General features: G+C 40.7%; 1 protein-coding gene across 1 annotated transcript in view; it reads left to right on the top strand.

Annotated features, from left to right (window-relative positions):
- The window catches only part of plxdc2b (plexin domain containing 2b), a 119,241-nt gene extending 99,031 nt beyond the window's left edge, over nucleotides 1–20,210 (top strand). The window contains exons 10-14 of the mRNA XM_085286983.1: nucleotides 4,553–4,613; nucleotides 4,731–4,884; nucleotides 9,090–9,128; nucleotides 14,022–14,188; nucleotides 14,941–20,210. Of these exons, the coding sequence (XP_085143109.1) occupies nucleotides 4,553–4,613; nucleotides 4,731–4,884; nucleotides 9,090–9,128; nucleotides 14,022–14,188; nucleotides 14,941–15,060 (541 nt within the window). The 3' untranslated portion in view covers nucleotides 15,061–20,210. The remainder of the gene's footprint in view (nucleotides 1–4,552; nucleotides 4,614–4,730; nucleotides 4,885–9,089; nucleotides 9,129–14,021; nucleotides 14,189–14,940) is intronic.
- The last annotated feature ends 5,345 nt before the right edge of the window (nucleotides 20,211–25,555 follow it).

The raw sequence follows: 25,555 nt of genomic DNA, 5'->3' as shown, positions 1-25,555 counted from the left end.
CTGAGCTAAACAGACACCGAGGATAGATGGTGGAGGAGTTTATCTTCCCTGTAAGTTAAGGAAGCTTGGACCTGACTGTCAATGGGTGTCTGCTTTTCTGCACTTTTATTTTGTTGAAAATATTTTCGGAGATTGTCGTCAGTGTTTCGGGGGGTTTGCCGTTTGACCTTTCGAGCTACAATCGCTTCTTTTCCTGCGGCGCTGCATTTTAAACTCCTTGATTAGTGAGCGTTCATCTGCCAATCTTTTCCTTTGGACTAATTATTTATTTGGAGTACTTAATGAAATGTGTAGCTCTTCTGCTCTGTCCGCTGGGAATTGTTATTTTGGACTTCGAAGGGGTATTGGGAGTTGACTTCCCCTCTGTTTTGCATTTTGAATGCCCTCCCCTTTGACAATCTAATTTACAGTTCAATGATATGAAAAAGTGCTTTTCTGTTCAGCAGTTTATGGATGCGGTGGAGAGATACTGTACGCCTGTAGCAGGGATCTCATTAAGCAGCATTTTAATTAGCTTTCCTACTGTGTTAATATCTAACTGTTCAGCATCACTCTGCCCTTTGTATCCTTCAGCCATTTCCTTTGAAAAAGGCAAACATGCTTTAAACACGCACTAATTAAAAACTATGGCAGCCTCGCTGGCTCTGGGGGTTAATGAAAGAAGCTGAAATTTAAAGGGAACGTCCCTAACAGACTGATCGCACCGTGGAGTGCTGTGAAGGTGAGAGCCTGGCGCCTCTTTCATGCTAAGTTACAAGGTGAATCAGTTTGCTGTGGCTGATGTGGACTAAAGCGGGTTAATAAAGCATGACAGACATTGCCGTGGACTCACAGTGGGCCGTACGTGCCAGAGCCTCTGAATGCTGATGTGCTTAGAGGTGCAGGGATTTGTTTACCTAAAAAAACACAGCTGGTGTGCATCACAAATGGGTGTTAAGGAGACGAATGTTGAATTTTAATTTGTGGTAGCCTCACACCAAATTGTTCCTCTATAGTTTTTATGTGAAACGGCACACAGGCTCACCAGTCTGAGATTTTAGATCTCAAAAGTCCTGCTTTACTTAAAAGTAAATTCTAAGCAAAGTTTACTAATGAAGCAAAACCAAAAAGTAATAAACTACAGGTGTGTTTTCATTAATCTAAGAGTAGCACACACGTTTTTATTTGCACCTGTTCAGCTGCTCATTAACCCAAATATCTAATCAGCCAATCACATGGCAGGAACTCACTGCATGTAGGTATGTAGACGCCAGAGGATAGCATCCACTGCTTTGAGCTGACAGGAAGGCAACAGCAACCAAGGTGGGCCGCCACCCTGGGTTCCACTCCTGTCAGCTAAGAACTGGAAGCTGAGGTTACAGTTTTTACAGGCTCACCAAGATTGGATGATAGAAGATTAGAAAAACATCTGATTTGATGAGTCTTGATATCTGCTGCAGCATTCAAATGGTCGGGTCAAATATTGACACAATCAAGTTGACAAGAAGGATTTACACTTTGGGACCCTTAGCACCAACTGAACTTTTTTAAATCCCACACTTAGTATTGTTGTCCATGTCCATCCCTTTATGACCACAGTGTACCCATCTCATGATGTCAGCATCAAGCACAATTATCTCATACGGGTTTCTTGAGTTCTCCGTACTCAAATGGCCTCCACAGTCACCAGATCTCAATCCAACAGAGCACCCTTGGGATGTGGTAAAATGGAAGATTCACATCATGCATGTGTTCAGCCAACAAATCTGCAGCAGCTGTGTGATGCTATCATGACAATATGGTCCAGCGAGACTGGTCCAAGAGTTAAAACTGTTTTAAAATCATGCTTTTGGACCTTGTTGAATATGAAGAATAAAGGCAGTTCTGAAGGTAAAAGGGGGTCCTGGTACTAGCAAAGTAGCAAAGTGATAAACTTCCTATAAATACATTTCTCTCTAAAAGTAAATCACTGAGAGCAGAATGAACTGTCACCATCATCTAATGTTCCCTTTATAATGTTAAAGTAATACTGCTCTCAGGGGTAAACAGCCTATGCTGAGAGAAAACTACAAGCTGTTGGCAGAGAGCTTGTAGTTTTCTTCTAGGACCTTCCACAGTGGGATAATCAGCGAGAGAGAGAGAGAATTATCCTGACAGACATGTTCTGAAAAAGATGCATCAAAATGATTTGATTATATGAAAATTTAAAGGGTTAAAACAGTTTTATAATCATTTCTGTCATGCAAGGAATGACTCCCTCTAAGAATGAGTCAGAATGAAACCTAATATCACGATCCAGCCATCCTGCTGTGATTGTTGAAAACCTGAGCAGAAATATTCACCTCATGGGTTTATTTATATTTAAATGAAGCACCTCAGCCCATTTCTAATTAAAGCGCTGTGGGCTCGCTGTCTTAGATGGCAACCGGCTGAAATGGATGCCATTGAGAAGAAACAAAGCCACGAGCTCCTTTTAGAGACAGGTTAGACCAGACCTGCTCAGTAATATCGCGCCTCATTCTGGCTGCTCCGCTGCCCTCTCAGGGGGGAAAAGCAGCCGGGGGGAAATGGGGGATTAAGCAGAGGAATCTGTCTCGCCTGATTGAACAGATGGAGTGATTTTTTTTTTTGGGGATGGGGGTAAAAGAAATGGGATGATTAGAGAGGTAGAAAGATGAGAATGGACTTCTTCTGATAAAGTCATTACCATAACAATATGTTCTCTGGAGAAATGGGGCCTGCTGGGGATGCATGAGATCCTTTTGGGCTCATAGTGTCCCTGCAGCACAAAGCAGAGATACCACTGCTATCGTGCTTTGAACTGCCGTGTTTCTGCCTTGCGAGCTGGTCGTAGGTTGTTTTTATCCGTGTGCATGTCAGAGCGAGTGGGTTTCCTGCTTTGCATGCTAACTTTTTCTTCCACACAGAAAATCCTTTGAGAGCGTAGACAGACAGGATGATGGCGAGCTCACCAGCAAGCGAGTTATAATTTTTATCCTTTACAGCAGGCAAGATTAGTAGCTGTTGCCTCGATTGCTGTCTGTCTTTTCAAATTGTATGGTTACACATAGTTGACTCAGCGGGACCCTTATCCCAAGGCCTCATGACCCCTTGAACTTCCCACTCACAGACCTTCGCACTTTCCCCTTTAAGCTCCTTGAATCCAAAGCTCAGAGGGTGGCAGGGAGTGGGAGGTGTAGATATTTTCTTCCCAGCTTGCTTCAAAGTCGACAAACCTGAAAGTATTATTGAGCTTAGCTTAAATTACACTATGAATGTTTAGAGGGAGCACTCAGCTTCGTTGTACTTACAACCATGAGGAATATGACTCAGCTTGGAAAATAATTATGCAGCGCTTTTTAGAAAGCCTGACAAGAGCCACAAAGAATCTTTTTAGGCTTGAAATGTGAAATTTGGGGATAGACTGTTGGCCTGTTTGGGATAGCAGCATCCTGAGTTTGATTACAGTGAGAACTTTTGTTTCATTTTAGTCTTCCTTTTTCCTTTTCCACTTTGTTTTCCATTTCCATGTTTTCCAAACAAGGCATAAAACTCAGAACAGCTTTATTGGTGAGGCCTTGCAACAAAACAAACTTAACACACGTCTGTAACTAAAAAACAAGGACAGGCTCACGCAGATAATATATACACAGGAGTAGATCGGATACATTTGTGGAACACAGCTGAACAGAATCTGACTGTCGAGACAGGGGAAGCAAAACTGAACATCACACACACAAGACAAGAGACTGTCAAAATAAAACAGGAAGTAACACACACTGAGACTCAGACTAAGACAAGTGAACTTGAAAGTGAGACTGGGGTTAAACAGACATGGAGACATAACAAACCAGGGACACAGTTGGGGAGACTGGACATAGAAAGCAATGAATTAGTGCCGTCGGCGTTAATCTCTGTAAAATGACGTTAACGCCATAACCGCATTAACGCTGCAAATCTCCGTTAGCGAGTTAACGCGGATCGCCCCTGCACGGCGATAACACGTTAACAAGCTAACCGTGCTAACGCTCGACATCACCATTCAAAAAAAAAATATTTTTTTGTTTTTTCATTTGTAGCTAGAAATTACTCTGCGAAATTGGATATGACAAAAAAAAGTTTTGTTCATACATAGCACAACATACTGTATAATCTCTTTTAATTCTGTCCTTGCAACTTTGTTGGAGTTATCAGACAGCTCTGACCACCGGTGTGCAGACCAACTAATGCTTGGCCATATATACTCTGGGTTTTGATTTAGGCAACATCGAAGCTCTTGACTTCTGGTTTTAAGAGTAATGTATCCTGCTTGGCTGTGATGGGTACCCTACAGCAGTTGTGCTCCAAGCACTGTTAGTTATTATAAACAGTTAGGATGGAGCCCCTCTGCTGGATTAACTAAATCCTGACTATGACTCTAAATCTTTCCTGCTTTATGTTTTGTTTAAAAAACGGTGTATGTTAGTGTGTTCTGAAAATCCTCAACTTTGGTTACACTATATACATACACTATAATCCCACTCCACTTCCACCTTTATTAGACTGACATATGTGCTGTTTCCTCTGCTCTCAGATGTTCCACTGGCTTTGACCGCCATCACCAGGACTGGATGGACAGTAGCTGCCCAGATGAGGTGAGTGTCACAATAAGCAGCCTTTACATCATCATACCTGATAGTGATTTCGACAGTTCAGGATGGTGAAACATCTAAATCTGTATCAGAAACATAACAAAATGTCTCATCTTTCAGACCAAGGACAAGATGTGTGACATCGCAGACACTACGTACCTTTACCCTTTCACCACCACGGTTGCTGCCAAAACAACACCCAAAGGGAAGGAGGCCACTGCGGGCAGGGAAACACCCTCCACCTCCCACCCCCCCACCAGCGTCCCCACTGAAGGTGAAGTAGAAGTAAAACGTTGGATCGCGGCCACAGAGCATATTGTGCTGTGATCGATGCTCCATTCTGGCGAGATGTTAAATGAAGTGCATGCTCTGGAGCTGCTCTTTATTGTTATTGATGCATTTCCTGTTTTGCAACATGCACAAGACACACATTTTGTTTAAAGAATACATGAATATGTGCTGCAGCTCTCTACTTAAACAAAAACAAATGTTCCAGATGACAAGCAGCAGAGCGCTGTGCTTGTACCAACTTTTAAAGAAGCAGATCGAATTAGGACAAATCCCACCGGTCGAAAATGGAAGCACCCACACAGACCTGGGATCATCTCACATTGCTAGCTCAGTCTCGGTCTTTCATGCCTAAGAATGTGACAGATCTGTTGACACTTAAAAATATTCTCATCCCTCTGTTGTTCTTTTCAGTCATTTTTCAGGTTATTTATGAGGCGTTTTGCTGTTTGACTCTAAAGACTAATTTTCCTTTTTGAAGCCTTAACATGAGTATATCAGAGGGACAGCTCAGGCTGAGGTGGTTTGGACGTGTGCGGAGGAGAGATAGTGGATATACTGGACAAAGGACGTTAAAGATAGAGCTGCCAGGTGTGAGGAAGAGGAAGACCACAGAGAAGATTCATGGATGTCGTAAAGGAGGACATGCAGAGGACTGGTGTGACACAAGAGACATTCAATATAAACAATATAGAGCATTTTCTCTGAATTAACCAAAAATGTCTTTTATACATAAAGGACATTTTGGCTACCAGAACTTTTCCGAACATACCAGAAGATAACCAGTTCCAGATCAGGTTACCATGGTGATTTAACCAGGTTAAAAAGAGAGCCGCCTTCGCGATACTAAAACTCTGACTTAAAGATCACTAACCCGTTAGCGTTGCTTCGTAGCGCAGACCTTTGATCAAAACACAGGTGTGTTGCGCCTCCTTTCGTGAAGACGGTATGAACAAATGGTCGCTATGGATCGTTGCATCACACACATTTCCTCAACTTGTGCAAAGGTCGAGAAAGTCACGTTCCTTTAATATTGCACCGCAAAGTATTGAGCACATGATTCAGTGCAGGGAGATGAATCCAGACCGCATAATCTCCGAGTTATTTAATGCAAATCTCTGTGGAGGCAGCAGACAGCAGTCTTTTGCTGATGATAGGAAAACGGCCAAGGTGTCCTCTGGAGTTTGTTTACTCCCATTTCTTCGCCTCCAGAGATGCCAGGGTTACGACGAGTCGGTTGACTTTATCGTGCCAATTTTCGGTTCGTTTCCCTTTGTATATTACCTTTAAACGTTTTATTTCAGTAAACAGCCAGTTTATCTTAATCAGCTCCAGATGTGAATCGTAAGTGAATCAAAATGATAGGAAAGGCCCACCTACCCTTGTCTCTATGTATGTCACCGTATAAAAACACTGTTTATTTTATTATATTTTTCATACAGGTAAATCTCATTGAGACGCGAGGTCTCATTTCTAATCAACACTAAAATCACACAGCTGGTACATTGTGTGGTGGTTTTTTCAGTTGTCTTGCTTCCATGTGATATTTTTTGGAGCTCTATCTTTATTCAATTAAAAATCGTACCTTGTACTCATTAATTAATTAATGTGGGTAAAAAAATTATAAACGTGTTGGAGTAATAACTAACAACACTTAAAAGTACTTAAAAGACCAGGCCAAAAATTTGATGTTTACTTGTTCAAGTGGCTCAGTAATTTCCTGAAATAGCTGGGAATCGTAGGTTTTAGTAAACACTACTCTGTGTTGTGCAAAACGCATTTTTGTGGCTATTTGGAGGAATTTAAGTCATCAGGATGGTGTGTCGCTCATAGACTCATGATAAACTAGAGTGTCTTTGTTCATTTGTGTTATTTTTCCATAGCTTTTAGAAAGTAAACACATAGGAATATGACTTGAACAGGACGGAGTTTAAGTGATCTGCCTCGCCTGAGGGGACTCGATGGAAAAAAGGTGTAATTAGGGCTCTCTGGAAGTTTTTTAGTTAATGGTGTGGCTCAGTAAACACAGCAAAACAATCTTTCCCAGTCTCTTCTATTGGCTCGTGCGAGGTCAGGGCTTTGTTTGACCTCAGATGTTCTGACTTTAAAGTCTAAGATTAAAGCTAATCATGTTCTTGTGGGTTATTACTCCTTTACAGTGAAACCCTCAAAGTGTCTTGAAAGTCTCCAGCTTCCTGCAGCAAATTCTTGTCCATTTGTTTTTGTCTGTGCTGTTCTCGTTCTGTTCATCTCTTTTATTTTGTGCTTCTGGACGAGCTTTAACTGAGTTTAAAATTTTTATTTTCTAACAACTAAATCTTAAAAATGGTCCCCAAAAGTGTAGTTAGACTAAAAAGACTTTCCAGTGCATGTCTGCAGTGTTTCTGTGCTCTACGTCTCGATCTCATTTGTCCTCCATTTTAAATTTTTTTATTGAACTTTCTACATTAAAGTCTGGGTTATCTTTTTATTTTGTATTCCCCCCCAAAAAAGAAGCATTTCTTTCATGGCTAACTCCGGCAGTGGCCGACCTTTTCCATCGCACACCCATTAATCATCTCGTGGGGGCTGAGTTTAAATGTCCGGGCCATCGCGGTCGGGGTGCTCGACGCGCTGCTGTGATGAGGATAGATGCGGTGAGTTCACGAAGGGAATGGGAAAAACGCCTCGCTGTGAGGCAAAACACAACGAGTTGTCCCACAGATCAAACCGGGGCGTGGTGAGAGGCCTCGCAGACAGCATGAGGAGTAAAATGCACGGCGTGCGTATGTGTTAGTATCCGTGAGTTCAGGAGGTCGTGCTGCGGTGTTCACATTTGTTATCACCCACGGTCTGACAGTGGATCAGTTTCGCCAGCTATCCCCTCACTTGTCAGCTGCAGGGGTCAAAGGTCAGCTTAGATTACAGGCTTGGTGGCTCATGCAAAAGCTGCAGGTTGACATAAGAGCGAAGGAGGTAAAAAACAGACTGGAGAGGATGAATGTGTCTGCGTGGGTGGAGGCTTGTTTGGGTGTAAGAGATGGAAACGTCTCGTCTTTCACTCTGCTCACGTTCAGCTGTACTTAATATGCCTCCCTCTGAGGAACTAGTCACTTATAAAGTGAATGGAATTTTTGCAGTAATATGTATTTTAAGCCATGATAGCTACACGGCACTGGGGATAGTTGTAAAAGCAATTTATTTCCCACCTTCCACTGCATGTATAACCTCCGGTAGAATTAAAGCAATGAAAAAAAGGTCTTATGTCTTACCAGGTCAGGTTATTTTTCTCCACCTTTTTAAGCCCTAAACACCTCATACTTATTTAACATTAAATCAGTTTGTCCCCTATTCTATAAAAAGATGTGTCTGCTAGCTTTCTCCTTTTTTCCATAGACTTTAATGTTTTATCAAAATGACTTCCAACACAGGGGAAAGTAATCCGGGCAGCGAAAACAAAAGGACAAATACAGGAAGTAAAACTAAAATCTAGCTACCAAAATAAACTGTGGAGTAAGAACATGGGGAAATTAGGACTAATTAAAAGATTGTAATATTCTCTGGGCACATGTGCAGCATGTATACATGAGAATAGATTACAAAAAACAATGCTTTTTTAATTTTAAGTGCTTCCGGGTCATTTATACTCTGTACGCCTTCACCTATATAGACATTTCTGTGAAAGAAGAGCATGTAATTGCTTTGTTGGCTTCCTCGTACAGAAACAGTAATATCAAATTCACAACCCTAACTCTGCTGCGCGACGTGCAGCCACTTAGAGAACAATATCTTTTAATGATTCATTTCAGTCGCTAAAATGCACTTGCTTTGCTCTTTTTAAAAACTGAAATCCTTTCGAATTAAATCATCCGGTGAAATGCATCTGTGTGATGTGTGGGTCAAATTTGCATAATGTGAATCCTATGGTGTGTGTAAATGGCTGCTACCCTTCGAGGAGAACTGGGTCATGCTACATTTCCATATTTCACATGTATAGTTAACCCCAGACTGCTTTTATGTGCCGAATTGGGAATGCTAAGCCATTATATTCACAGCTTTCATTTTTAATAGGATGTTAAATATAGTGAAAGAAGCTTCGGCTCATTTGGGACCATCAGCGAGTTGTTTATGTTGTCAGAAACAAACAACAAAGAGAAATATTGATCATTGTGTCTGATGCTCGTGGTTCTTTCTGTTTTTGTCTCCTCACAGATGACACCAAGATCGCTCTGCATCTCAGAGACAACCAGGGTAGGTCCCCGACTTTCCCTTCTGTGCCATCCAATAACTGTTGAGGTTAAGCCGCTGCTGCTTCCTGTTGTTTTTATTATTGTTTGTTTCTCTGTCTCCTGGTTTGACTTTACCGCTGAGGCATCTGTCCCTGATTGCTTTTTTATCTTTTGGGGGACATGTGGCTCAGTCAGTTGATAAACTTTATCCAGCAGCTCACTGTAATGCTTTATTGTCCTCTGTGGGTCCCAGCGATCAATTATGGTGTCTGGACCAATGCGAGTAAAAACAAAATAGAATAGAGGCAGTAAGCCCTTTGGCCCGGTTGGATTTAGTTAGCATCATATGAAAAAGAAAGTTGAGCCACTATTAATTTTAAGGGGAGATTCAAAACATCACACTGTCATTATTTATTTAACAAAATTTAGGCCAAAATGCAGGAGAAATGTGTGAAAATGTATTGCTTCGTCAGTTTGCTGGTGTGGAGCATTCAGGTGTGTGGTAACACAGTGCCAAAACCAAAACCCAAAGCCTCAGACTACAGGGTTTAAGTTCATGACTGTACAATTAGGAATAAAACAAGTGTTGCTTATTTGGAAGGGTTGCCAGGAGAAAGCCTCGTCTCTCTAAAACGAACATGGCAGCAAAGCTTAAGTTTGCAAATCACAAGACTTGTTTAACAATGTCTTTTGGACCAAAGTTGAGATGTCTGACCATAAAACACAGCACCATGTTTAGCAAGACACACCCATCAGCATTAACACCTCAAACCAACTGTCAAGCATGGTGGTGGACTTATGATGACTTGGACTTTTATGCAATAACGAGTTGATATTCATTAATTTTACAGTCGCAGCTGTTGTTCACTGCTGCCACCTACATGCATCAGTGCAACAGCACAAGTGACTCATGTGATTTCCTGTTTGGCTATTCATTTGCTAATATTGTCTCATAAATACTAAGAAATAGGATTATTCATAACTTCCAGCTGCTGTTTTATCAAGTGAGGAGTTATGATGTTAAAGTTAATTCACCATCATTATTGTCTTAGAGCCACAGTATTATAAGTCTAGCTGCTTTTTGTAAACAGTGATGTCTACTGACTGCTAAAGCAGAATTTTCTGATCCTGTGTAAAATGTTCTAATGATATGAGATAAAAACATGAGAACAATGCCCTTTCAGCATAAAATGTACATAAACCATGAACATTTATAGTCGTACAAGCAAACTCAAAACATTCCAATTAGACTTTCGGGGATTCAAAACCATCCAAACTCCTGAAATGACTTTGAACTCCATCAGTTTTCGGAGATAGCCTCTCAAATGTTTCATTTCCTGCTTGAAAGAAAATGGAAATCCACGGCTTCTATCACACTTTCATTACACAAACGCTGCATGTTTCCCATCACTTGAGCACTCTTGTGCTGGCGCCTGGTGCTGCGATGATATCTCTTTGCATATTTTTCATGCATCTACCCTTTATCGTCGCATACCTGGCAATGGTGTTATTCAAGGTGAAGCTAAATTGTGAGGAAAGGACTGAAACATAAAAAGCGAGAAATTATATTGGCTTTTCCTCTGTATTAATTGTATTGCTATTGTAACGAGTGGGTGTTTATGAAGTTGTATTTAATCAGCCTGCTTCCTGTCAGTTTGTCTGGGTGATCTAGCATGTTTAACTCACATCACAGCCAGGTTTGGTCTGACCTTGACGGTCAGACCAAACCTGAGCCAAGATAAGAAACAACAGGAGTGAGACGCCCTTTTTTCAGGAGCTGCTTCTCAGCGCTACTTCTCCCCGACTCCTATTTATAAAAAGGCTGAATTATAGGTCTGCTCAGTTTGTGTTGTTGGCTTCCTGAAACCCATTAGCCAAGTGAGAGAACAGTTGTACTCCCCTGCGCCAACCGTGGCACTAATGTGGAGATGAAAATGAACAGATTGGCTTGGTTTCCTCTGGTCTCATTTGTCCTCTCTCAAAATCTCTAATATATTTTATTGCTGTCTAAGAGCTCTGTCGTCCATTAGTGCTTAGGACCTAGCAGTCATAAGGACAAAGCTAATGAGGAATGAATTCGATGTGCTGTACACCTACCACTTTGTCCCTATCCAACTGTACTCCCACCATTACAGTATTCATATACTATATTTTCACATTATATAAAATACTTACGTATTTTAAGCCACGTGTCAGTAAACTGAAGTATTTCTATAACTGAAGTTACACCAATGTAAGCTCTTTTTGTGATTAAAAAATAAGAACATTTAAGAATTATTTTTTTTGCAAACTTGATATTTTGTGGTTGTTTTGTAGACAGCACTGGTTCCCAGCTGTCATTTCATACTCCCAGCAAAGTATCCAGTCAGACAGGCTCAAAGACTCCTCTGCCAGCACCACCTCTCATCTTTAGATGTTCATTTGAGCCTGGAAAAGTACTATATTCAGCTTATCATTAGCAGTGGTACTACTTCATAATACTCTCCATGTATTAGTGATCAATAGAAACTGTTTCCCAGACTGCCAGATAATTATTTTAACAGCTAGCCAATGATTTCCAAGTTTTTATTCTCAGTTTTAGCTAGCTACTTCAGCTGTTTATTGGTAGGTTAGCCAACAGTTTCATCTGTATATACATACTTTGAGCAAACAGTTTCAAAGTGTGGAATAGATCAAGCTGTCTGGCATTATAGAGGTAATTAAAATCATCAACAGTTTATGGTCCAGTAAATTCATTTTAATGTGTATGATTCTGAAAACAGTTATGAAAAAATACTTTATGTGCCCCAAAAGGTTGATTTTGTTCCTCTGGACGTAGTGTTTTCAATGGGAGAAACGTTTCATTGAAATCTTGACGCATCTGGATGTCCAGATAAACAGAATCAACCTTTTGGGATTTACTTACCTGGATGATTGAGCATGCATCAAGGCAATGCTTTAGGTGCTTTGATTATGTCAGTCGTGCACTATTAAGGTGTTTAAGTATGACTACAGTTTTTGCCAGTAAAACATATAAATGTGGGTTTTTTTTGCATGTTTCCACAGTTTTTCCACAGTCTTTAGAGTCTTGTCCAGCTCCACTTTTCACATAATACATCTGTTATTGGACACATGGCTGCACATGAGTCTGGAAACCACACAGAAAATTTTGCTTGTTTCACCAGATCACTATCACCCAGTGTATGTGATATTTTGAGGCCTTCGCTGCTGTCTTATTGGCTTAGACTCAGAAGAGTCCAGATGAAACTCTCTGTGCCAGAGCGCTGTGCTCCTCCAGGGGTCGGACACTCTCAGCTTGCATTCTGCTGGTTTTTAGCTGCTAGGCTTTTGATTTCTCATTATGCCTACATCTCGGCTTAGCCACATGCCCCTCACTAACCTTCCAACACCCCCAACTAACAGCTTGTCGCATCGTTTGGACTTCCAGCTGAAGCAGGAGATGGTTCTGTGCAGCTCCAGCGGACAAACGCATGGGAAAGTGTCTTGTCTCTGAGAAAAACAGAGCATACTCAGATCATGTGTTTACTACATTAAACGCAAAAGCAAGGATGTCAAGCAAGAATCCCGACTCACTGCCTTCATAGCTGATTGACGAACGATGGACACAGTTGGGTTGTCAGCATTGCCGGCCATCAGTTGTTTTGTTTCAGCACAGCAAATTATCCGTTTGTTGTTTTTATTTTTCATTCCCAGTTATGGTGGGCACATAATGTCTACACAGACAAACACATTAACAGTGAATTCCCACACACATTGCACAGATTTGATTACAACCCGAGTACGCCGGAAATCAATGAGGCAGAGAGCCAGGGGAGAGGCTGCTTGGCTGACAGGCCGAGTGGTGGGTATTGCTGCTAATTAAAGCCGGGGAGGAGCCCTGGAGATGTTGCCAGGGTGGCACAGAAGGAGAAGAAAAAAGCTTTGTGAGTACACATGGCCTGAACTTGCTATAAATCTGTGTGAGATGAGGTACAACATGAAGGCAGAATCCTTGCTGGGTTATGTTCTCTGGGACACTGTTTTCTGTCATTATTATGTGTATTCTTCCCTCTGACAAATCACAGAGGAAGTTCTCTTAGTTTTTGTATTTTTGTCTGTGTGTGTGTTTTGTGAAATTGTACCCCAAAGATGAAAACTGAGATTTCCCAGTAGGTTTACAGGCTACTGTGATCATCTTCAAAAGAACTCTCAAAACACCTGCTGGGTCGACTTTGAGGTCCAAATATAAATCTGATGAAGTGCTTTACAGACTAGCGCTGACTTCCAAACCCGGCTGAAGGACCGATCTCTTATGTAGTCACTACTTACAGCCTCTTCGGTTTGCAGTGCCACGACTTAAGGCTATAATAGGACTTTATCAGCAGCTATAGACCTTCCTCCTCCTCCCATCAGGACCAAACACTGCTAACCTTGGTGTGGGATTAACTCTTACTCGCACTTATGGGAGACGAGAACTGCTCTTGAATGCCTAAAAAGCCTTCAGAACAATCGTGCCAGAGACTACTAAAGAGCCAGTTGCACAGTGAACCTTGAATTTGTTCTCCAAGTGAAAGAAATGTCCTTTAACCATTCAACAAATACTTTTAGAGTCACTGAAAATGAATCAGACGTGCATGGCTGAATGAGAGCGGTGCATTTGTTAGGTTTTAAAATGAAATGCCTTTTTCCCACAATGGTGACACGGAGCGAAAGCTGAACTTAAACATATCGGCACAAGCAGGAAAGGAGCGTATTGATGAATAATGAGTGTCCCCTGCTGGTCGACAACAAAACTGCAACGAAACCAGAGAAAATATAACACTTGCTTTAAGCATGTGGCACAAAGTGATAATTAAACCCAGCGGTGCTTAACAATCTGAAATAGCAAACAGAATGCGTGTGTGCCAACATAATGGCTTCTTGTTGTGTTTTCCAGTGATGCCAGCTGACAGTGCTGTAGACAGGGTGAAAGGCACTCATCCTCTTCACACTGGTTTGATCCTGGGCATCTTGCTGGTGATGCTTATCATGATTGCAGGCGTGCTGATCACAGTCTACATCTACCATCACCCGACCTCTGCAGCCAGCCTCTTCCTTATCGAGGTGAGCAGCAGCACCAGCAGTTCTTCTGTTTCTGACGTCAGAGGGCTGATTGTCAGTCTTACACCTTGACATAAATTACTTATTATATTTTCCTGTGCTATTGTTTTTTTTTGCTATAGAGAAGTTTTTTAATTCTGGTTATGAGAATCAAACCAGTTAACATTCATGGGTGTTCTCAATAAGCTGAATATATCTAATATCCGAAAAATGCAGACAGCCATCATTTGAAAGTGAAGTGTAATATATGTTTTGCTAGTGTGCATTCAGTGACTGGTTGGTGAGTGGTTTCTGGAGGCTAGCCGCACTCACAAAGGTGAAATTAGTCACAAAGATGTATATAGTGCTGCACCGGATCCAAGCAGATGACCATTGATGGCCATGGTTTGTATGACACCTAATGGCTGCAAACAGTAAGCAAACCGGAAACACTTTCTTTCAAAGTTAAAGTTGATTTTACTTTGAAAGCAAACAATATCCATTTCTGGTTTGTGTTGCACTCTTTCAATTTTTACTGCCTCTCCACTGTTAGGTGACAAGTAAGTCACCATCTTTCATGCAAACTACAGGTAACCATGGAAATATGCTAGCGACCAATGGGGTCTTAGGTACAGGGCACCATACGCTGTATAGATGTCAAGTTAGACACTGAAATAAAAGGGCTTTAGGTGAATGCACTACACAGCAACCTCTAACCTTTAACCTTGACCACATTTGTTGCCTCTGACCTTCAATCTTTAACTTCTCTCCTGTAGAGACGTCCGAGCAGGTGGCCTGCCATGAAGTTTCGCAGGGGGTCGGGTCACCCAGCCTACGCGGAGGTGGAGCCAGTGGGCCAGGAGAAGGAGGGCTTCATCGAGTCCGAGCAGTGCTGAGGGAGGAGGGGGCATCCACATCCCTCCCTCCCCTCCGCAGCCTCCCTCCTGTGCTAGCCCTCCTCTCTCCTGCTCCACGGGGACTTCTCACCTGGAACCTCCAGGATGCACTTATCGGTGGAGGAGCTCAGTGTACACAATGACTCGTTAAGACTGTACAATCGGCCCATTGAGCGCTAGATGAGACTGGATACAGTAACCGATGACATGAGAAAGTGAGACACCCCTGAAGACTATCCCCAGACATACCCACTGTTCAGCTCCCGTTAGCAAGGAGCTGAGCTGCCGGGGGGCAGAGGGAGGGAACAGCGCAGACGTCATCGACTCTGCATTCGTTGAGAGTTTTTACGACTGCTATCGCGTTGCCATGTTGGGACTGTACAGCTTGACTGATAGCCGTGTGTCTGGTTGGGTTGGGGAGCAGGGTGAATTATACAAAATATATTTTCAGGATCAATACAGAGTGTGTGAACGAAGATGTCCACTTTATTGTCCATGGGGGTTACACATTATAGGCCTTTGTATATCCATCAGGTTTTTCCTTCTTTTCCTTTCTCTATGTTTTCACAGGGGTTGGCGCATTTATCTGTACAGACCGTCGGTATTGCTTTTCAATACCATAGCAGGCTTAATTGACTTTTCCACAGTGCACTCTGCACAGAGAGGCTGTGGCTGCGTGATATGACGCGAGCTGAACTCGATCGATCACAGCTGGGAGTAAAGCTCTGAACATTCGGCATCGGTGTTGAATTAGTTTGTGATTTTTGGGGGCTGGCTTCATTTTGTGAAAATGAAGTGTAAGGTGGGGGTTTTTTGTTGTTGTTTTTTTTAATGGGTGATGGACACTATCCTTCCCTTTGGATTGATTTCTTTACTGCCGTGCCATTTCGTCCCTGAGTAGAGTTTGCACTTCTTTTTTTTTTGTTTCTCATTCGACATGTGGTACTAATGCAAAATTACAAGACAGGCGCTTGTGAGTGTGAATATATTTTCTGGAGTGTAAGTGATTCTCGTGTGTGAATACAGAAGACAGTTTACAGTAGTGATTGGACATCCACCTGCTATATGGGTGCATATATTTGAGCTGGCTCTTATTGATCTTACTTAGAAGTATCTGGATACAGTTTGCGTGAGCCAGAAAACACATTGGTCTGGTTGGAGATTTGATTCATTTTTACAGTGTCGGTTTATTTTCCAGTTGTTGCCAAGCGTAACCAGTTCTGTGTCCACATTTAATAGCTGTCATGTCACCGTAGTAATGTATATACCAAGGCCAAAACATTTGCAGATTCAGGTAACTCATGGCAAACATTTGCAGTATAGCAGTGATGAGAATCTTCTTTTCTTATTTTTTTATGAGTGGCCTTTTTTTCTCTACTTTTTTACTTAAATGTGAATAGTGTTCTAGTCATTGCTGTCACAACAATTCACTCATTTCAAGAGAAAATCATGTTTTACACCAATGATTGTAGACTCATTTAAACAAACTAGAGCTCAAAATCCTGGAGTTTTACTGAGTAATAAAATGTGCAATATTACATCCGTTAATTTCTATGAAAACGCATAAGAACTCCAATCATCTGAATTCTTTTTATTTACACTTTGTTGACATTGAGACCAAAGACTAATCAGAATTTCAGTCACATGTATTTACCTCAACCTCCCCCCACAGACTCCATACCTCTCATTAGGCAGGATATGCAGGTTTAGTTGGTTAAAGCACAGACTGTACACAAAAGATGGAAGTAGCCACTGTGACATCACTCATTGGTTAGCAAATTCCTGATCATATGCCTCAACCCTCAATTTAAAAAAAATATTATGTCATTCTTTATTCAGGTGGCTCCATGGTGTAGCGATTAAACAAGCCTTATATATGAAAAACTAGCCAGTTCAAGAGGGGAGGAGCCATTAAATCCACCTCCAGGGTTTAAAAGCTACTGTATTCCTTGCGTTGGCCCCAAACCTGGATAAATGAGAAGGTTGCATCAGGACAAGCATCTGCCCAAATCAAATATGCGGATCTACCTTGGAAATGAGGGAACAGCAGTAGTACTTAATTATGTTATATTCAGTATGATTTGAAACTGTCAGCTAAGGCCATGAACTGATCAGAAAAAAGTTTGCGGTAATAGATCAACAGCGCCCAAGGGCAGTTTCCCACAGACCTCTAAACATGAAGGTTTTGTTTTCCAAGCAGAGGAGTCGACCCCTGCTGGACATTAAAAGAAATTGCAGGTTTTCACACTAAACTGATGTCACTTTTCAAACCAGGAAGCTACATCCATCCTTTGTGTACAGTCTATGGATTAAAGTGATACTGTGCAAGCATTTTGATGTCATAAAAATTAGACTTCCCTGATTAGCATTTGCTAAATCCTTCCCACCATCAACGACTGTCCAGTAACTTATTACAATTCCAGGCACAGTAAAGCTTAAGCTTTGGATTATCAATACATTTAAAGAGTTCTACTGCCAATGTCTCTTAGTAGCCTTTCTATGAATAACCAGAATTACAAGAGGTAAAATGTCAGCCATTAGAAATTAACAGTATGCCTATCTAACTAACCTACTAATTTCAAGTTTGCATCATCAGCTAACAAACGAATCCTGGAAGAAGAGTTTAGCCTCGATATCGATATGATATATCAACAAGTCCAGTCAGCACAGTGATACCTGAGATAGTGTTATACATTCACTCACTTCAAACAAACAAATGTGGCAGTCTGCTAGTACCAGCATAGTCACAACGTGTAAGCAGGTACACAACTAAAAATACAACTACAGCAGTAGTAAGCGCACTTAAGCAACCAACCTTTGGGTTTTAGTTGCTTTGTTCGTTTTAGAGGAACCAGTACTTTGCCTGTTTGGTTAAAATACATGTTAATCTACGTGGAAAGCATAGGAGCCTGTTTCAAATCAATACATTCTCTTATATTTTATAACATGTGTGTTGGGAATATTTTAATTCATTGAACTTATATTAGCAAAGTTTTTCCTGTCATTCTGATATTGGTTGTATTGGGGTTTTTTAAACAATACTAAAGTCGCAGGTGGTGAAGTTGCCACCACGTTGTCCTGTGTCCTTGGAAAGAACACATTCAAGTGCAGTAAAGTCCCACTAGGTGAGCGAAGTGAACAGAATCACTTCCTAAAAAATCTTTTTAAATTATTCCGTTTAGTTAAGGTCTTAGTTACAAGCAAGTTTCAAGCACATGTACGGAGTGGGCAGTTCAAGTCACGCGCTCACATGGAGGCAAATCTCTTCTCCAAGGAGTTTGGACAAGACAATCAATGGACTAATTCATCAAGCTGATGCGAAGCCACATGAGCAGAAATCATGCAGCGTTATTCTGGCCCCATTTAAGTAAAAAATAAGAGGACTCTACTGTCCATGTTAAATGATGTCAGGTGAACGTTTAATAGACGTGATTAATAGACTCCAACTGTTAAAATCAGGCCAAGCAAATTCAAGCCCGATGATGAAGTTCAACTTAAAAGACTTTAAAAGTCATTTTCACTATCAAGCAAAGAAAAGTTTAAACTGCCAAATTAGCATCACCCAGATTTGTCCTTGGGGTTTTGTGGGAAGTAACACTTGTTTAATACTTTACTTTAGTGTGTTCAGAAAGATATGATTTTCGAAGAGTCACACAAGGCATAAAATCTTAACTATATGAACTACATCGTGGTCACATGACTTTAACTTTACGACTACTAAATTTAGCCACTTGTTATCAAACTCCATATTCGGGACTCACAAAAGCTGAAAAATTCCACAGCTGGGAACGTCCTTATGTTGTTAACCAGTGAGGACATCCTAAATAATCCTTCCTTGTTGTGTTTAAAATGATCATAATTTACAATATGGAATTTATGTCCTATTACCTGAAACTAGCAACTGAGCAAATAAAGTCATTAATTTACTTAGTGTAGAGCTTTAAACATGGCCATGCGGCCCCTTGTAAATAAGGGAGCAGCTGAAAGCAAATTGTATACTGAGGTCACAAAGCAAGGGAGGTGAGTGTAGTTTCCCCATAGACTTCTTTATAACCAGAGGAGTCTCCACTTGCAGGACATTTAAAAAAAAATAGGTTCAAGGTACAGTCGGCGTCACTTTACAGAGCTAGAAGCTATGTCTGCCTTTTATATTGTCTACGGCTCTGAGTCATGTTAGCCTTTGTCACTCTATACACTAGTCATTCAGTCAGTGGAGCTATGCAGCTGGGTCGTGGTTCGTGACATGCATCACAGCAGTATTTCTCTAACAATTGTGAGCCAATGGCTTCTCCACACCTCCAGGTCCATTTTTTTTATTTTTTAGTACCGGTAGATCGATCCCTGTGGAGAAATGCTCTTTGAAAGTGATCAAATCATCCACGTATCATACGGTGCCACCTGAAACTGCAAGTGTTTTAACGACTGCTGTGAAAATGCAGTCCGAGAACGTGACCGGAGGTCACATTTGTTTGCACTGAACACATTTACAAAAGCTAAAAACACTTCAGTCGCGCAGCATTGCCAGATGGAAAAAATGTTATCCTAGAGGATTACAGTTATTATATTTTGAGGAGCACTATTGTACACAAGTCAGATCGGTAAAAAAAAGATGTCATGAGAGAAGATGTGTGCAGGCACAGGTGTAAGCTGTAGTCCATTGTCCTAAAATGAGGCAGCCTCGGCTTATTTCAACTACTATGTGTTGTAAAATAATGAGATTGTGAAATATTATGGGACCTTTGCCACACAAGTACAATAATTATCACACTCTGGCAATGCTCTGATAGTGGAAACTGGGCTTTCTAGCAGCAAAGTCTTCACTTGCTTCACTGGACCTGACTAATGGCTTTCACTCCCACTTTTAACAAAAGCAGCACAGTTGTGTCATTGGGATTGGTTACTGCTGTTTTCTTTGCTCTCTTATGAGTTGGATTAAATGATGCTGAGTCACAGATTCAGCAAATGTTCCACGAGCTCAACATACAGATACAAGAATGGGAGTTTTCTTCCAGCTGTGATGTTGGTTTTATCTTATCATGACACTTTCATAGCAAACAATAAGACTCGAAATCATAAAGTATCATAGCTGTCTGTAATTTCTGTAACTACTGTCGTTTTGATTACATTTGAAATAATAAAAAATGTTGGTAAAAACAGTCACATGTCTGTTTCTTTGCATGGTCCACCAAATTACATGTTTCTTTTGTTTAAGCATGCATGTCCAACTTCTTTTTGATTATACTATGCTAGTATAAATATACTACCATATCTTTAGTATATTTCATGAAGTTGTGCAGAAATTTTATATTTACAGACCCTCGCAGTACATAGATTCAAAATGAGTACTATTTGGATTTGCATTAATTTTTCCAACATTTGTGAGCCTTTAATTTAAGTACAAGACTTAAAAACACATTTAAAGGTGTAGTCAGTTTTTTTTTTAGTTTATGTAATAGAAAAAATTAATATTTTACTCATAAATATACATTGACCAGTGTGTAATTACATCTTCCAAGAAGCTACTGGCGTCTCATAAACCGGTTAGTGGAAGTTGCCATGTTGACCCACCATCTTGAATACAATGGCAACCTCAAGCCTCATCTCTCAAAGTTTAGTCGGGGCTCTAACACATGAAAACATGCATAAAGTCAAGCTCACTCATGAAATGTGTCCGTCATAATAACATTACAGGCTATGCTAGGCTTTGGCCCACATCAGTCTAAAATCGTATGTAACCATGAATAATGTGTTTTGGAAACTGCACAACATGCAGCGCTATTAGTTCTCTCAGTCTCTCAGAGTAACATTTCTAATTTTGATTGAAACTGTCAGAGAAAACGGCAGCCTCGAGTAAGCCAGGATATTAGTTTACAGAGGCTGTTAGAATTATATGTCTAATGTTAAAATGTTGGTGACACAATAATTTCATCATATGGCACTGACATATTCATAGGGTTAATTTTTGAGACAAAATATCATGAGGTAGTCATGATTTTGCAAATATTCCACCCTAGTGCAGTTTGCACAAATTGTTTTAAAAATGCACTCACACTACAAACATCACTGATGAGTCAAGATCTGCACAAATTGACAGAAACACTGAAGCAGCTACACATTTTATTCTTATTGTCATGTGTGTCCTATTTGTCAGGTGACAGAAGAACCAACACAAAGCTCAGAGAGTAATGGTGATGCAAGATCACAGGTGAAATTGGATGATGATTTGGTGGTTCATGACTGTATTTGAAGCACATGTGTGACTGCATGTATGTGGAATGTCTCACTGTTATTTATCAGGTGACAGAGGCAGCTCTGCCATGTTGTAGCTCGGACAGAGGTGAAGAGGTGATTATGCGGTGTGGATTCATCTCCCTGCACTGAATCATGTGCTCAATACTTTGCGGTGCAATATTAAAGGAACGTGACTTTCTCGACCTTTGCACAAGTTGAGGAAATGTGTGTGATGCAACGATCCATAGCGACCGTTTGTTCATACCGTCTTCACGAAAGGAGGCGCAACACACCTGTGTTTTGATCAAAGGTGTCCGCTACGAAGCAACGCTAACGGGTTAGTGATCTTTAAGTCAGAGTTTTAGTATCGCGAAGGCGGCTCTCTTTTTAACCTGGTTAAATCACCATGGTAACCTGATCTGGAACTGGTTATCTTCTGGTATGTTCGGAAAAGTTCTGGTAGCCAAAATGTCCTCTATGTATAAAAGACATTTTTGGTTAATTCAGAGAAAATGCTCTATATTGTTTATATTGAATTTCTCTTGTGTCACACCAGTCCTCTGCATGTCCTCCTTTACGACATCCATGAATCTTCTCTGTGGTCTTCCTCTTCCTCACACCTGGCAGCTCTATCTTTAACGTCCTTTGTCCAGTATATCCACTATCTCTCCTCCGCACACGTCCAAACCACCTCAGCCTGAGCTGTCCCTCTGATATACTCATGTTAAGGCTTCAAAAAGGAAAATTAGTCTTTAGAGTCAAACAGCAAAACGCCTCATAAATAACCTGAAAAATGACTGAAAAGAACAACAGAGGGATGAGAATATTTTTAAGTGTCAACAGATCTGTCACATTCTTAGGCATGAAAGACCGAGACTGAGCTAGCAATGTGAGATGATCCCAGGTCTGTGTGGGTGCTTCCATTTTCGACCGGTGGGATTTGTCCTAATTCGATCTGCTTCTTTAAAAGTTGGTACAAGCACAGCGCTCCGCTGCTTGTCATCTGGAACATTTTTTTTTGTTTAAAAGCATGTAGAATAGCATATGTAGGCAAGTATATTTCTCATTTTTTGGTCAAGAAGCAAAGACATAAAGGAAAAAAAAAAAAGAAACAGGTCAGGGTTCGGTGGTTGAATCATCCGTCCCCACCAATGTCAAAACCAAATCTACACCCCTGGGCTGAGGCATTCCAAAAATTGAATATCTTGTTTGGCCATGAAGTTTTCTGACACCTGTGTTTAAATGACAGTGAAAAATGCTGCACGCTCGGTTTATGTGAAACCCTTGGATCAGGTAGATTTTGGAAATGCCTCACTGCAGATTGAGGAGATGGAGCTCTACAGCAGTACAGAGAGAAAGCTGAGCAAACAAGACAGCAGAGGGGAGATGGAGACAAGCTGAGCAAGCTAGAAGCAAAAAAAAAAAAAAAAGCATGAAAAAGGTTTGAGTAAGGGGGGAAACATTACCGAAGGAGCAAGGCAGAGGTGTCAGACTTCAGCTGTTTGTTACAGAGACTGATTCAGTGCTGCAAAGAACAACAACAGAATTCAGATTATCTAATACAAGTAGTGCTGTGTGCCTCAAAGAGGGCCTGAGGAACCAATGGAGTGTGCTGCACAAACACAAGCCCGGCATGTTGTACCTATAAACAGTAATCAGCGGGTGTTAATAGCTAGACAGCCAGCAATTACATTCATCAAATCGAGTTAATCGCTCTATTGTGGCCAAGGTCACGTCACAGCTGTGAATCATCCTGCTGCTGGTCAGCTCTGTGGTGATTTACTCCCATCTAGTGGGCAAAACAGAGAACAAAACTGCTGCCCGTGAAGGAAAATAAATCAGACAGCTGCTGTCTAAAAGTAAGTACGCTCTTTTTCTAACGTTTGACATACTAGGAAGTATTTAAACAAATCCTCTGAATCCACAGGTCCTAAGATTATTAAAACACAACCTCAAATGAACAACACATGACAGATTGCACTGTTCAATTATTTATTTAACAATGATTAACATCAAATGCAGAAGCAGTGTATGAAAAAACAAGTGCACCCTTAGTGCTTCCAGCCAGCCAGCTGTTGCTAATCAAATGCACTTGATTAACTGATCATCAGCAAGTGAGAGCACATTAAATAAAAGCAGAGGGTTCTTGCAGGTCTGAAGGTTAAATGTTGAAATTCAAGACAGTACAATTACAAAGCAGGCCATAGTTGTTCAGGAAAAAGACTGAACAAGTATGGCCTGTTTGGAAGGGATGTTGGTATTTACTTAGAAATAGGCTGCCCAGTGTCATTTAGGTTTTTTTGTTAAGTCTTCATCTGTTCCCAGTTTTTTATATCCTGTTTTATTTTGGCAACCTTTTGCTCAAGTCTTCCTTGTTGTAGTTTTACTTCCTTTGTCTTCATTAGTGTCAGCTGTTCTCACTTCCTTTAACTGCCCTCTTTTTGTATATACTTTGGCATCTTGCCGTGTTTCTATGTATGCTTCCTTGCTTATGTTTGGATTGAGTTTGGTAGTTTATTTAATGGACTTATGTATTAGTTGGGGGCTTATTGAGTCCAAGGCTAGCTTAAATAAAGATTCATTTTTTGTTGATTTTTTTCCCCCATCTCCTTGCATGGCGAGTCTGCATTTGGGTCCACACCTAACAATCTATGAAACTTTGGCCATAATACCTAATTTAACAAATCACTGAAGACTTGTTATAAAAATGAATTAATTTGTCACACATTCAAGAAACAGGCTACAGACAGCGTAGATTGCAATATATACATTTATTTGACAGAAAAAACAGACATTGTAGCTCTCATTGAAGTAATGCCAGTTTAATTACAGCTGATTCCATATAGTGTAACGGGAGTGCAAAGTATAGAGAGAGGTGACTCTTCATCCATGAATTACTTAGCAGTAACTGGATTCACATGCTTAAGTGAGAAATGCATCTGAGATCAAACAGGATCAAAGCATCCAGAAGAACTGCTACAAGGTGGATTTCATGCCTCGGGAGATTCTTACAGCATCCTGTGTATGCATACATACATACATACATACATACATGTATTTGTGCTAAGTCAGGTTTTTTTAAAACATTTTTAAATCATATACTCATTGGTGTTTACATTTTTTTTCTTTACATATGAGACAGTAAATCAAGAGTGACACATCTGTAGCAGTAACTGTATCTGACTGTGCTAGCATGACCTGTCAGTAATCTCTACTCCTCAGGTGCTTGTTTACGATTGGTTGCCAGCAGATCTGTTGCCAGCAGATCTGTTGTACATCTCAGATTTCAGCATTAAATTTCAACCAACACGTCAGTATTGTCCCAAACTGGATTAAACAGGTATAGTGTATATCTGAGAGTGTGTGGTTATTTTTATTGTACTCATTCATTACTATAAATAAATACAAAGGACTTGAAGTATATACGTGGTTTTCTATCTCGCTCACGCTCCTCATTTATAGCCAGAAGTGACGACTGACCCGTGACATTTAAAGAAAATTAAAGATTGAAGGCCAACTTTGAAACTAACACTTTCTCTGGTAATACCTAACAGCATGAAGGTTAATCCAACGCAAATCTATCAACATCCTAAAAAAAAAAAAAAGAGAGAGAGAGAGAGAGAGAGAGAGAGAGAGAGAGAGAGAGAGAGAGAGAGAGAGAGAGAGCGCGAGCGAGCGAGAGAGAGAAAACAATATTTAAGGCCTAAACCCAGGGAGGACTCAGGTAAAGTTTGTGGACTATAAAAGGAGTTATACATCTACTCAAAGAAGATTTAAATGCCTGTATGGAACAGCTGACTCTATCATTTTAAGATCACCTTGAAAAGGTACTAAATGAGTCTCAAAAGACCAAAGTGGCCTGCCTACAGTACTACAATCTATGAATCAATGTAGTACTACCTAGAAAACAAAGAGGTGGGAATCTTACATCATGCTTGTACACCCTGCTGGAACCAGGCTGTGTTTTTCTGCAAACAAAAAGATAACTGTGCCCGGAGGCATTTTCCTGTAAACAAACAAAAGTTATGTCTACAGTCTGAACTTCCAAATCACTGTTTATATCCTTATGGCACAAAATAAAACATCTGAGGAAACAAGTCAGCATTTTCTTTCAGTAAGCAGCATGGTGTAGTAGTTAGCACCATTTGGCTGGGACTGTTCTTTGCATGAGTTTGCATGTGCTCCCTGTGTCTGCATGAGTTTCATCCCAAAGTCAAATGTACTGAGAGGAAATGATTTTTGATCCCCTGATGAATCTGAAAGC

This window comes from Mchenga conophoros, linkage group LG9, assembly GCF_057382185.1.
Source record: "Mchenga conophoros isolate Kocher_MC1m ecotype Shallow Benthic linkage group LG9, M_conophoros_male_GT1.1, whole genome shotgun sequence".
Classification (NCBI taxonomy): Eukaryota; Metazoa; Chordata; class Actinopteri; order Cichliformes; family Cichlidae; genus Mchenga; species Mchenga conophoros.
Note: the sequence above shows the minus strand (reverse complement) of the source record. Positions and strands in the feature narration are given on the sequence as shown.